At 68.2% G+C, this 13,449-nt stretch overlaps 1 protein-coding gene across 3 annotated transcripts; it reads right to left on the bottom strand.

Annotated features, from left to right (window-relative positions):
• Positions 1–770: 770 nt before the first annotated feature.
• SEMA4B (semaphorin 4B) lies at positions 771–13,445 on the bottom strand. 3 transcript variants are annotated; one of them, XM_055793447.1, is made up of 15 exons: positions 13,331–13,445; positions 8,514–8,681; positions 5,780–5,940; positions 5,358–5,420; positions 5,150–5,248; positions 4,922–5,033; positions 4,650–4,766; positions 4,376–4,533; positions 3,749–3,930; positions 3,437–3,587; positions 3,099–3,309; positions 2,896–3,011; positions 2,544–2,707; positions 2,372–2,466; positions 771–2,217 (listed from the first exon to the last, which is right to left on the bottom strand). In XM_055793447.1, the coding sequence occupies exons 2-15, from the start codon at positions 8,614–8,616 to the stop codon at positions 1,442–1,444; spliced, it is 2,508 nt and encodes an 835-aa protein (XP_055649422.1). In that variant the 5' UTR covers positions 8,617–8,681; positions 13,331–13,445; the 3' UTR covers positions 771–1,441. The 3 variants fall into 3 exon arrangements, with proteins under 3 accessions (XP_055649422.1, XP_055649415.1, XP_055649428.1); XM_055793440.1 differs by lacking the exon at positions 13,331–13,445 and adding an exon at positions 11,287–11,394; XM_055793453.1 differs by lacking the exon at positions 13,331–13,445 and adding an exon at positions 8,873–8,928.
• Between the last annotated feature and the right edge of the window lie 4 nt (positions 13,446–13,449).

Below are 13,449 nucleotides of genomic sequence, written 5' to 3'. Positions count from 1 at the left end.
AACAGGCCAGCTCGGTGTGGAGCTCACTGCTTCCCTCAGCGCTTCCCAGGCACGAAGGCACACGAGGGCTCACAAGCAGCACCGCAGGTCCTGGCCATCGGCCGTCACCAAGCCAGGTCCTGCTGGCAAAGCAGCAGGGGTCTCCTGGCAGCTGTGCAGGATGGGGACAAGAACCTGCCTGCTCCCTGGGCTGGTGGCAGGGGTCCCACATGCCACACAACACTGTGGTCCTTGGGAAGGGGGCTGCCCTGCTCTCCCAGCCCCAGGCACCCATTTTTCTGCCACCTGGTCACCTCTGCCTTCCTCTGCTTCTCGTGGTGATGGGACAGCATCACCCCATCACTCTGGAGTTCCCCCCATGGCTCTGCCCCCACCAGAATGCCTGTTGCAGCATGCAGCTCTGAAACAGCAGAGTGCTGCCCGAGCTCATTGACATGGGTGCACAACAAACACCCTGACAGCAGGGTCACAGGGACCCCCTGGCAGCAGCTGTGAGGGTGCATGGACACCTTCCTGCGGGCCCCGTGCACACCAGCCCAAGTGCACTGCTTGGCCAAGCACACCAGGACTGCGGGCAATCCAACTGCCAGCACAACCCTCCAGCCCCATCCGTCCATCCCTGCCCAGGCGAGGAGCAGCCAGCCATGGGCAGGTTTTCCCACTGACGGCAGCGAGAGCCAGACATAGTTCCTCTCCACAGGGCCACCACAATGGTTCTGGCCACTGTCGGCCACGGGAAGATGCCTAGCCCTGCCACAGCTGCACATGTGTCCAAAGGAGACACCTGGACTTTATATAAAAACCACAAACATTTCTGCACACGCACGCGGGGACGCGGGGGTGAGTCGCTGCCCAGCCCAATGCGGGCCGAGCGTCCCATCCCGCTCCCTCCCCGGGGACACAATTCACATTTTCAACATACCAAAAACGAACCAAGCACAGACACACAGCACATGCTGCGGGGTCGCTGCGCCGGCACCGCCTGGCTGCACACGGGGCTCCGGGTCCTGCAGCGGGGCATCACAGTGAATCGGGGCACGGGGGGGCTGTGGCTGCCCCCTCCTACCCTCTGCATAGAGGGGGGGCCGGGGCCGCGCGGAGCCAGCAGAGCCAGGGCCACACCAGCAGCCAGAGCCAGGCGCTGTGTCCATCTCTGCAGCAGGGACGCTGGGCTGGGGGACAAGTCCCACGCGTCCCTGGAAGGCACGCAGCACCCCTAGAGCCTCCAGTACCGTCCTGAGGAGCGGGGCCAGAGTGGCCGAGGTGATGCCCAGGGAGCTCCTGGGGAAGCCGAGCCCCGCTGGCTGGGTGGGTGCCACAGCAGCGCGCGGGCTCTGGGCATGCACACACAGACAACACGGAGCCCAGCTGTGGTGCCGCGGGCCGGCGAGGCTCAGCAGAGCAGAAGTGGTCGTGGGCGAGGGCTCGGCTCTCATCCCCGTCACACCACCGAGTCCTGGATCTCGGAGCCCAGGCGCACCCGGGGTCTTTGGCAGGCGGGAGACACCTCCACGAAGCTGTCCCGGACATGGAGGGGCCTCTTCTCCGACTCGGAGAAGGCGCGTGGGGGGCCCGGGGGCTCATGCACGGGGGTGCTGACGATGTAGTTGTCCTGCAAGGCCTGGTAGCCCTTGTGTTCGGGTGCCGTGCTGGGCAGGCTGCTGCCGTTCAGGGGCAGGCTCTCCACCGGCTTGCGGGGCGGCTTCTGGTGCCGGCTGGGGTCACCAGGCTCCAGCAAGGCTTTCATGCCATCACGGTGCCGATGCAGAAGGAAAAGGGCCAGCACAAGGACGGCTGCCGCGAAGAGCACACACATCACCAAGAACTCGGTCCAGTAGGTCTTGCCATCCAGCCGGGCTGCGGTGCTGCCCACCGCTGAGGTGCTCCGGGATGTGCTGACTGTCTCCAGGGCATCCCGGCCGGTGGCCACCTTCCTGCCAGGGTTCAGTGGCCCGTGGGCCAGCTCCTGCACACTCACACAGTAGCTGGCCATCAGCTTGCGGAAGCCCTCTTCCAGCGACCAGCACTCGTAGGTGCCTGCCCGCTCGGGGCTGCCCACCAGGATGAGGGCCCCGTCGGGCAGCACCAGGTAGGAGGCGTTGATGGGCACCCCATCGTGCAGCCAGCGCCGCGAGGCCAGGTTGGAGAGCAGCTGGCACGGCAGCGGCCGCACCGCATTGGGCAGCAGCTGGATCCGCTGGCACGGGGTGCCTGAGGCTGTGGAAAGACAAGGCATGGGGATGTCAGTGAGGCCATGAGGACCCAGCTATGGGCAGGGGGGGTGATGAGGGGTGCTGAGAGGGAGCCTGGGACACATGGGAGGCCCTGGGACAGTGGTCCCAGCCCCACAGCAGCACCCACAAGAGCTCACCTGGGGGCAGGAGGATGCGGGGACGGGGCTGGGACGCATTGGCCAGCTGGCAGAGCCGCTCCGTGTCAGCGTCCTCGATGTCCTGCGCCCAGAGCCTAGGGACAGAGAGGGGTCAGGGCAGGGAGTGGGTGCCTCAGGGCGCAGGGGGATGGAGAGGGGGTACAGCACTTACTGGGGGTGCGCTGGGGGGTGCAGGGTGGCCCTGCGGCAGGCACCCCGGCTCCAGGCGCAGAAGGGATCCCGCGCCAGCACACACTCCCCACAGCTGCGGTACAGGCTGCAGTTGGCGAAGGGCACCTGAGCCACTGCCGTGTAGGTGGCTGCATAGACCAGGCCCTGTAGGAGGGGGGAACAGGGGGGTCAGCAGGTAGCCCTGGCCCTGGAGCCAGGCAGCCGGGTTGGCTCCTGCACACCCCTACCCTCCCAGGCTCCCTGGCCCCCCAGTCCACAAACAGGACCTGGTCCACGCAGTGCAAACCCACAGCATCCCCCCCCTGCCCCAGCCCCCCCAGCTCGGCTCCTGCCTGGTCCTGGTCCAGCAGCAGCTGGAGAACGGGCTGGCCAGCAGGGAAGAGGCGGATCTCCTCGATGATGTGCACCCCGTGGTTCACACGCACAGCCTTGTGCAATCGACCATCATCTGCAAACACACGCACCGTGCTGAGCAGGGCCAGGGGCACACAGCGCGCCGGCACCCACCCCATCGGCAGCCCGCAGCTGCACCCACCTGTGCCCAGGAAAAGGACATCGTAGGTGCTGTGGAGGCCCTGTGCGCGGTGGACGCCGATCTGCTGGTAGCGCAGGCGGCTCTGCAGCAGCAGCGGCTGGCTGCGCACGGGGCTGTCCATCAGGAAGTGGTCCTTGATGAAGTTCAGCACCCGGTCCGGCATCTGGAGGGACGAGTTGATCTTCAGGTGCCGCGTGTGGCTGGTGATGCACTGGGGAGAGAGGAAGGGGCTTGGCTGGGGTAGGTGGGCAGCTGTGCCATGGAAGCTGCCAGGACAAAGGGAGTGCAGAGGACTGCTCTACATCCTGCACTTGTGCAGGGTCTGAGGAGGCACCTACCGTGCCCGGCCGGGGCTCTGGCACAGGGCCGGTGTCCGTGTACCACTGCTGCGTCTCACGGTTCACCTCCTTGTAGAGCCCGCTGAAGGCTCGCTGCACACTGCGCATGGGGAAGGCGCACACGGCTGAGCTGCCCAGGCCACCCTTGTTCCTGGCAGGTGAGAGGCAAAGCCCACACGAGATCAGGCATGGCAGCTCCACTGAGCCCCCTGCACCACCCCGGGAACCTGAGCACGGCTGGAGCCATCCCACATCTCCGAGTGCCTCGCGGTGCTGCAGGCAGTGGCCCCAGATTCCCTGCCCACTGCTCACCACTGCGAGGTGAAGACTCCGTAGAAGAGCGTCTCCCTCCAGTGCAGCTCCCCCGGGGTGAGCACAAAGATATCTTGCACCACGTTGAAGGGAAAGCCGTCCTCGGGGTGTGAGCAAAGCAGCTGTGCCTTCAGGAAGGTCGTCCACCGCCGCTGCAGCACGCGCTCCCCACCCTGGTCCCCCTGCATGGCACAGTGGGTCAGGGCGCAAAGTCACGGCCGCCTGGCAGCGGGGAACGGAGCAGGAGTCCGTCTGTCCGTGCAGCAGTGCCAAGGCCCCAGCAGAGCAGCCCCGGTGTTGGGGAGGCACAAGTGAAGCAGCATCCAAGGCACTCAGGGGAAGGGAAGAGTGACCCAAGAGGACTCTGGCAAGGGGGCGGAGGAGATGGGGAAGGGTCGCTGCCACCAGCGGGGCTGGCTGGAGCAGTGAGCCCAAGCTGCAGCCCTGGGCTGAGCACTTTGGAGCTGTAACTGCCCCAAAGAGGTCTCCCACAGATGTTGGTCCCCTCCTGGGGTGCCCAGGAACTGGGGGACAGATGGGCAGGGTGGTCCCACATCCCCCCAACCCCAGCAGTGAGTGGCATCCTGGGCACGGCCCTCTGTGCACATCCCGCTTCCCTGTGCCCACCTTGCACACACGTGCAATGCGTGAGACGATGGTGTTCTCGAAGTAGTCAAACTCCTTGCCGGTCTCACTGAAGAAGAAGTAGACCTTGTCGTCATCGCCCTCAGGGTTGCCGGCAGGGAGGCTCTCCCGCAGGTAGGCTGAGCCCACGAAGACCGGGTCTGGGGACACAGGCACCCTCAGCATTGCCCCACCGCTGGGGCTGGCCCTTGTCCCCACGCCTCCCCCATCCCGGGGGTTGGAGACCCCGACCCACCGTGCCAGCCCCGGCTCTCACCCTGCAGCCAGTTGAGGGAGTTCTCTGTCTTGAGGGCAATGCGGCTCTCCTGGCTGCGGTAGATGGTCGGCTCATTGCCCTGGAAGTTGCTGACAGTCCCGGCGTAGAGCTCGCCGTCTGCCAGAGAGACAGTCCTGCTGGGACCCAGCACACACCACCCGGCACAGCCCCGCTCCCCTGCTGGGGTCCCAGCTGGCCTGGCCCCAGTTCAGCCCAGCTGAGCAGCTGGGGCGCTGCAGAGAGGGCGAGGGTGCCACGGCAGCGTGCCTTACCGACCATGACGGCTGTGGACCGGTACTCAGGGTCAAAGGGGCAGCGTCCCTTCCCATCCTCCAGCAGCACCTTCCCTGATGCGTCCCGCTCCAGGCTGAAGTGCTGGACATTCTGCAACAGAACCAGGCTGTCACCCCTAGCACCTGGGACCCCCGCTGCAGGGCCCTGATAGCAGAGAGGAATCTGCATCCCCAGTGGGACCCCCTGGCCCCGCTCCCTGTGCTCACAATGTAGGCGCAGGCAGGACTGAAGGCGCAGGTCCCACAGGTGTAGAGGTGGGTGCTGTTCAGCTGCAGCAGCATCTTGATGTAGTTGTGGCAGTCTCTCTGCAGGAGTGAGAGGACCCCAGCTCAGCCCTCCTGCCCACACGCACCCCGGCACAGGGCACAGCACTCCTGTCACAGCCCCCAAACACCCACCAACAGTGGGGCTCACCTGGGGGTCCTTGCCCTTGAACACGCACTGCTTCTTCTTCTCCTCATCTGCACTCCACAGCAGCTGTGGAGAGGGGACAGTCACTGAGAGCCCTCTGTCATGAGCTGGTCCCCACACAACCTCTCCTCAGGCTGGCAGAGCTCACCCCAGCGTCAGTGTCCTCCCCACCTCCATCATGCTGGCAAGGCAGCTGCTGGCTGGGGCCAAGCACCCCACCCCCTGGGGCATCTGCCTCCTATCTCTCCTGAGCAGCTCCTGAACGCGTGGTGGCTTGCACAGACCCCAAATTCTGCCAGGGAGCGTGGGGCAGGGGACTTGGTGGCTTGGTGCTGGTTTGGTGCCCCCTTCCATCCCTGACGGCAGCCCAGCCCCAGGGGGTCCACAGTCCCGTGCTGGGTTTGGCCCCCAATCCGTGGGCTCACCCTGCGAGCCGGTGCTCCGGGCTGGAAGTGGCTGGTGTTGATGGCGACAAGCAGCTCGCGCGCTCCCAGGTACAGGGTGCCGCCGTCCGGGCTCAGCAGCAGGGCCGTGTAGTTGGACACGCCAGGCACCTCGAACCGCTGCACAACCCGCTCGGCCGAGTCTGGGGACCAAAAGCAATGGGCATCAGCCTTGCACAGCCCATGTGGGCCAGCACCCGACCCCTCAGGACCCCTGCACCATGGCTCACTCCTGGCCCCTCTGCACGGAGCTGCCAGGGCCGGATCCGGCTCTCTCCACGTGGTCAGATACACGCAGCACTGCACCACAGTGAGCCGTGCGTGGCCACGATGGTGCTCAAGGGCAGCCTCCTCGCTGCCGCCAGCATGAGCCACTGCCGTCCCTGCGGCCGCGACAAGCACCGGGGCATGCTGCAGCAGCCCTGCCGGCACTGGGCACCACAGCCAGGTCTGCACTCGCTGGCCACGCACAACCCCGGGGCTTCGGCATCCCAGCCTGGCCCCACAGGGACCCCAAGCTTGCAGTGGGGAGAGGTGGGTGCCGGGACCAGCTGCCCACCCCGTGCTGGACACTGGGGCAGAGGCTGCTGGCTGAGTCACGGAGCACCCGTGCGCCCTTCCCGCGTGGGTGGCCTGGCCCCGGAAGCCTTTCCTCTCCCGCAGCCACTCTGAATCAGATGGGCCCGGCTGTGTCAGCGGGACACGTCGGGCTGACTCACGCTACCAACTCCCTCACCCCTGACAGCCCAGGGACACCCTGACCTTCCCCGACCCCCTGCCCGCTCCCAGATCCCTGCTGGGGCAGCCCCGGGGCTCCCGCAAGCCCCTGCTTGGTGCAAGCCAGTAGGAGGCTCAAGGTGCTGCGGTATCAGCAGTGCTGCGGGGTAGGACCCTGCTCCTCTCCCCGTCCCTGGTCACTCCACGAGCCCTGGCTACCGCTGGACAGGCCGGCATCTCCCCCGTCCCCAGGGGCTCAGCACCGGCTCCAGCTCTGCAGCAGCACAGAGGGAGGGATGCTGACCCACCCAGGGCATCCTCCCCCAGGAGTCCTGCACCCCAGTGCTGGGGCAATGCCACAGCAGGCATGGCCCACTGCAGGCAGCGGAGGGGCAGCGGGGGCCCCTGTACCCCGCAAAGCTGTGCTGGCCTGGGGAGCTGTGGGAGCCTGTGCTGGCTGCCAGGGGACCTGTTAGGACAAGACCTGCTTCTTCCAGACAAACCTGCTGGAGGCACATCCAGCGCTTCCAGGGGAGCAGCTCGCCAGCTCCTCCCTCCCACCAACCACAAGCCCCACCAGCCGTGCTCCCCAGGAGCCACCACCGGGTGTACCCTGCCGGCTGGCCTGTGCCCCCCACCCAGCTCCCACCGACAGCCCTGGGGGTCCAGGTCGGGACCCCTGTGTACTGCACATGAGCTGCAGCCCCTGCAACCAAAGCAGCCTCTGCAGCTGGGCAGAGCTGGGCCAGAACCGGTTGGTGCAGGCAGGGCCGGGCAGTGCGGCTCGACATGGTGTGGTACCGCATGGCACGACGCCGAGCTGAGCCGTCCTGCTGGCTGCTGGGCCTCCTGTCCAGCTCAGCGGGTCCCAGATCTGCTGGTGCCACCACAACCATGGCCAGCGGTCATGGGAGCACGTGGTGGGGCCATGTCCACGCCGACGAACCGCAGTGTGCTGAGCCAGGGAGCGCTCCCAGCTGCCCGCGCCGGCCCGGCCCAAACCACTGCACCCTCCCAGGCTGCCCCGCCAGCAGCCAGCACGGGACAGGCTCCGCTGGCCGGCAGCAGCTGGATTTGGCCACCTTCTGCTGGCAGCACAGCCAGCCCGGACACACGTGGGCGGCCCCTACCACACCACAGCCCCAGCGCCGGACGATGGAGCTGGGCCCAGCAGCTGCCTGTGGAGCTGCTCACCCACCACACGCCAGCTGCTGGGGGGCTCTCTGCATAGCGAGAGAGGTCTGCAGATCAGGCCCCCCACTTGCCAGGGGCTCTGCCTGGCCCAGTAGCCTCCCGGCTATGTTCCTTCTGGCCCTTGCCCCAGTGCAGCCCTGAGCCCTGATAGGACCATGATGCTGACGGGGGCTGCGGTGGGTCCTGGAGCAGCCCGGGGCCAGGCACAGTATAGCAAGGGGCTGTGCAGAGCCCTGGGGAAACAGCCGAGAGAAGAGGGGGCCCACAGGCACCCAGCTGCCCAAACGAGGATGAAACAGCACAGCAGAGCGGGCAGGCAGAGCCCCCCCGGGCTGGTTCACCCCATCCCACACTCACACTGAAGGCGGCTGCCACCACTGCCCTGCGTGCAGGGACACGAGCACCCCCGGGTGTCCCAGACGCACTCCCCCCCTCAGTGCACGTCCCGATCCAGGGAAGCATGCCTCTTTGCCCCTGCCCGCCATGCACACAGCCCCACCACAGCCGCGGGGCTCTGCCCTGTTCGAGCAGCCCAGCCCCAGCAACCCACTGCCCGGGGGGGCCCCGCTGCCCTGAGCCCCAGCCCCACGGCAGGACACGAGCCCCGGCTTGCCAGGCAGGCTGGCAGCATGTTGTGCAGCCTCAGCACCGACGGCTGTCACAAGGCGTTTCCACGCCGGGCGTGGGGAACCCCGCGGGGGGTGGGGGGTGGCCGGGATGCTCAGCCGTCCAGGGAGAGGGGGGCACGGGGGGGACCCGCCGGAGCCCCGTGGGTGGACACTCACCGTGGGCAGCGGACACTCACCGTAGGGCAGGCTGACCCGCGGGACGCGCTCCTGCGCCGCAGAGAGCAGCAGGGCCGCCAGCACCGAGTGCGCCACGACGGGCAGCGCCGGCCGCGCCGCCATCCCGGGCCGGGCCGAGCCGGCCGGGCCTCCGCCGCCTCCCGCGAAGCCGCCCGGGCGCTGCAGACCTGCGGGGAGAGAGGGGCTCAGCGGCTCGGCACGGCACGGCACGGCACGGCACGGCACGGCACGGCTCGGCTCGGCTCGGCTCGGCCCCGCCGCCCGCCCGGCGCCGCCCCCGTCCGCCCCGGCCCCGGGGCTGCCCGCCCGCCCGCTCGGGCACCGGGGCGGGACCGCGCAGAGCCCGGCCCAGCCGTACCGAGCCAAGCCGGGCTGCACCGAGCCGTGCCGGTGCCCCGGGCGGGGCGGGCAGCTCGGAAGAGGAGGCGGCCGGTTTCCCGTCGGAACCGCCCCCGCCCCGCCCCGTCGGGACCCGCTCCCGGGACACCGCGGCCCCGTGTGCACCCGGTGCTGCGAGCTTCCCCGCGGGGCACTGCCGCTGCCCACCGGTCCTTCCCGGGCAGCCCCGGCGGGCAGCAGCTTGGTCACGGTCCACAGGGGCCGGTGCTTTGTCCCACGCACTAAGGGCAGCCGCGGGGCTGCCCCGCACCCGCATCCCGGCAGCAGGGAGAACCGGCTGGGCAGGGAGACCAGGGATGCCTGGCCCGGGAAAGGCTGGCCTGGGGGTGTCTGTCCCTGGGATGCCTGGCCTGGGGGTGTCTGTCCCTGGGATGCCTGGCCTGGGGGTGTCTGTCCCTGGGATGCCTGGCCTGGGGACAGCTCAGCCTCAAGGCTGCTGCCAGAGCCAATGTGGGGAGTGCTGTGGCTCCCACAGCCCCCCAGCTCATGCTTCCCACCATCTCCGCTCCTTGCAAAGGCTTTTCCCAGCTGGCTGGCATGCTGCGGTCCCTGCTGGGGGGCTGCGGTCCCTGCTGGGGGCTGTGGCCTCTGCCCCAGCACAGCCCAGCACTCCCTGCCCTCCCTCCAGAAACTATGGGCTGCCACGGGGCACAGCACGGCTGGGCAGTGGGATGCCTGTGCCAGCCCCGCCCCCCATGGGGCAAAGCTGGCCAGCACCGCTGCCCGCACAGGGCAGCACCCAGGCAGACAGGATGCATCCCTGCCAGCCCCAGCGCCCTGTCCCTGGAGGCTCCGGGGTGAGCAGGGTCCTGGCAGGGCCGCAGCATGGGCCGGTTGGCGTGGGCATGCTGTGGGGTGGGCAGCGCTGGGCAGCACCCTCCAGCTGGGCGCACAGTGGGCTCTGCACCCCAGCCAGGGTGCGGGGAGAGCTTGCAGCCCCCGGCAGAAGAACATGCAGACCCCAGGGAACTGCCCGCTCGTCCAGTGGTTGCCATGGCAATGTGCTATTAATGACAGCTGCTTATTTTGCCATGGCAACGGGGGGAAAGGGTCTCTGCTCACAGCAGGCAGCTCTCCTGGGGCTGGGGCCACCCCACCACTGCCCTCCCCACACAGGGCAGAGCTCCACACCACCCTGCTTAGACAGCCCTGGCCCCACAGCCCTGGGCTATTGACACCCCACTGGTGGGGTCCCTGCAAGCCCCCGCTTAGGAGAAGTGCTCCCCACACTGCTCCATGCTCTCCCCACTCAGCACTGCCGGATGGCACCCGCTCCCCAGGCCATACCTGGCTCCCCAGGGCTGGGGCTGCCGGCAGTGTCCCTGCCTCCCTCCTCCGCTTGGCTCCCTTCCTGCTCCCACTGCACTCGCCAAAGCCCAACAGCCCTTCCCGGGCTGGGGACAGCCCCACTGCCTCCACCACACCTGCCTTATCAGCACCCTTTGCCCGACAAGTGCCACAGACGGGACAGGGCTCTGCGTCACTGAGCCGGGAACGTCACCTTGAGTGGAGCAGAAGCAGACGCTCACCCCTGCAGCCACAGCCCCCCCGCACCCCACAGCACCCCGAAGGTCCCTGGGGGGCTCTAGGGACCTGACCACTGCCTGTGCGTGGCTGTGGGAGCACAGTGCCAACACCATGGTGTGATGGCATGCGGTGACGGGAACCCCCCCGCGGGGAGGCCAGCTGCTGTCGGGCAGGCAGGGAGAGCAGGCAGGGAGGGCAGGCTGGGCAGCGAGCAGGCAGCAGAGCGAGGCCAGAGCCTGTGCCTTTAAGCGCGGGCCGCGAGGCACTCCCCACCACTGCTGGCAGCCAGGCCTGTTTACGACAAACTCCCATTTATCTCCTCCGCCTGCCCACGCAGCCTGCCAGCGTGGGGCAGCGCCAGGGGCACCCTGCAGCACCCTGCCCTGCCTGCCCACCTGCGCAGGCGCAGCGCCCGGCCGGGCCGGCGTGTGCGTGCCCTGCGCCGTCGGGCAGGTACCTGCACGCAGCATCCGCGCCACCACCCCAGCCCACCCTCCCGCCCACAACAGTGGCTGGCGGTGGGGAAGCTGCTTGGGGTGCCAGGCCCGGGCACCACCAAAACCTATGGCCTGGGGTCACCAGGCCGGTGGGGTGGTGGTTTCAGCATCAAATTCCCACGCCAGCGCCCTCCACCCGGTTCCCGCAGGCGGCGGGTGCCTGGGAAGGCGGCTGCAGAGCTGGGTGCTGCTGCCTGCCAGGAGCAGAGCTGGGGCTGCATGCGCCCTGCTGCTGCTGCTGCTGCTGCTGCCTGCTCATGCCTTCCTTCAGCCTGCCCCAGCACAGGCAGCAGCGCAGGCACATCCCCTGCTCAGAGCCCCGCAGCCGGCTCACACGCAGCCTACGCACCCGGGTTCTTCCTCCCGACCCACATCTGGGGCTCGCACGCCCGCCCCCGGCTCGGCTCTCTCCAGAAGGCTGCCAGACACCACCAGGCAGCTCCCCCTGGTGCTCCCCCACCCACGGCCTCTGCTCGGCCGTGCACACGCGCAGAGTGTGAGCGCGCTTGCACGCACACCTGCAGCCGCGCAGGCTCCCAGGCAGTGCTGATTCACGCACAGATGCTCCCAGACCCAGCTGCGCAGTGCCAGCAGCCCCGAGAACGTGTCCCGCTGGAGCTGGGCTGCCTCGGCAGGGAGGAGGCACACTGCCTCTGCTTCGCTGCACCCCAGCAGCCCCGGCGGAGAGGCCTCGCTCGGACGAGGGGAATGGGCAGGAGCCGCTGCAGCCTCCAGCCTGTGGCACAGGAGTGCAAAGCCTGGTGCTGGACCTGGTGCTGAGCCCACGGGGTATGGCCAGCCAGGCAGAGCATCCACAGAGCATCCTCCCCGTCCCACGGGCACCAGCCATGCCACCCTGCCCAAGCCAAGGGCCCTGCTCTCTGCCCCTTCACAGCCACAAAAAGCCTGGCTGTCCCTTGTGCCCCCAGCTGGCTCTGACCCCACTGCCAGGACCTCCCGGCCAGGACCTCCCGGCCAGGACACTGGGGTTTGTCCGATGGCAGCACGCAGCCAGCCCCACGCTGCCCCACAGCATCCCCTTTACGTGGTGCAGGCTGCACTGCAGGGGTCCCTGGACCCAGCCCACTGGGCACCACACAAAACACACCCATACCGTCACTCCCATCACTTCCCTGCCCTGCGGTCCTGTATGGCATCAGGCTCAGCTCTGAGGCCTGTGGGGTATCCCCATGATGCAGCTCTCCCCTCGGTGCCAGCACCCGCCTGCACCCGCACGCTGCCTGCCTGGAGGCTGCAGGACACTCGGGGTGCTACCCTGGGCCCCCACTGCCTGTGGGGCACCCCTGGCACAGGGCAAAACAGGCAGCGAGCCCCCCTTGGAGGGCAGGGACATGGCAGGCTCAGAGCACAGGCCCTTCTGCAATTGAGGGTGCAGGAACAGGGGGGTCCGGGCTCAGGGATGTGTGACCCCTTCACAGCCATCCCCAGCCCCACAGAGCCCCAACCAGCGTTGGGCTCTTCAGCCCCGCTCACCCTCAGCCTGGTGGCACCCCCACTGTGGTGCTGCCTCGGGGGGAGCGGGTGCCGGACCCCAAAAGTAGCCACAGTAGCAGCTGGAGCAGACACCGGGTACCAGCGGGGAGACTGTATGGCCTGTGTGGCCACAACTGTCCCCGCGGCCCCAAGCCCAAGGGCTACCTTGGTACCTAACAGCATCATCAGGTGCAGTGGCCACATGCCTGGCACACACCGCACGTGTGCAGCCTGCAGGTGTCCAGCACACATACACACATGTGGGACATGCCACACACACATGCCCCATACCTGACACTGAGCGTGCACACACGCCAACCCATAACCCAGGTCCAGAGCACTCCCAAGCACTTCCGTACCCTCAGCCAAGCACCGTGCGTAATGCACACCTGACACATGTAAACACACGCAGGGAGGCTTACAGGCTGTACACACCCCAGATGGGAAACACACACCTGGAAACACCCCTGCGGGAACAGCCCCACGCTGCAGGGCAGGCTGCCAGCCCCACAGCCACCCCGAGCATGCCTGCCCCCTGCACGCGCACACACACGTGCACACACACGCACACATGCATATGCACACACACATGCACGCTTGCACACTTACACTCGCACACATGCATCCCCAGGCCTTCCCCCCTCCCCCTCACACACGTCCCTCGGGGAGCCCCGTGCACGGACACGCACAGCCCTTGCACAGCCCCTGTGCACGCACACACGCCCCCGCATGCTGCACGGGTGTACGCAGACCCTCGCACGAACCGTGCACACGCACACACAGCCCCCCTCGCACGCAGCCGCCCGTGCACACCCCCTTGCACACGCACGCACACACATACTCGCACATACGCCCCGCACCCCCCCGTGCCCGGTGCCCCCCGCCCGCCCGCTGCTCACCGGCTCGGCGGCGGGTGCGGCGGGACCCGCCGGCAGCGGGGGCGGCTCCGGGGTCCCCGCCCGTGGCGGGGCGCGGGGCGGCTCCGGGCGGCTCCGGCGGCTCCGCCCGCCGCTCGCAA

Source organism: Falco peregrinus, chromosome 1, assembly GCF_023634155.1.
Source record: "Falco peregrinus isolate bFalPer1 chromosome 1, bFalPer1.pri, whole genome shotgun sequence".
In the NCBI taxonomy this organism is placed as follows: Eukaryota; Metazoa; Chordata; class Aves; order Falconiformes; family Falconidae; genus Falco; species Falco peregrinus.
The sequence above is the reverse complement of the archived record's forward strand: the minus strand, read 5'-3'. Positions and strand labels throughout refer to the sequence as shown.

Bases quoted from the DNA above. Each gene is read 5' to 3' on its own strand.
- SEMA4B (XM_055793440.1), bottom strand. From the start codon at position 11,311: ATGTGGGTCGGGAGGAAGAACCCGG. The intron at 2,708-2,895 runs GCAGGAGCCGAG...CCCCTCCTACAG, and splicing joins TGCTGCTGGACCAGGACCAG to GGCCTGGTCTATGCAGCCAC. The intron at 2,467-2,543 runs GTAAGTGCTGTA...CTCTGTCCCTAG, and splicing joins CACCCCCCAGCGCACCCCCA to GCTCTGGGCGCAGGACATCG.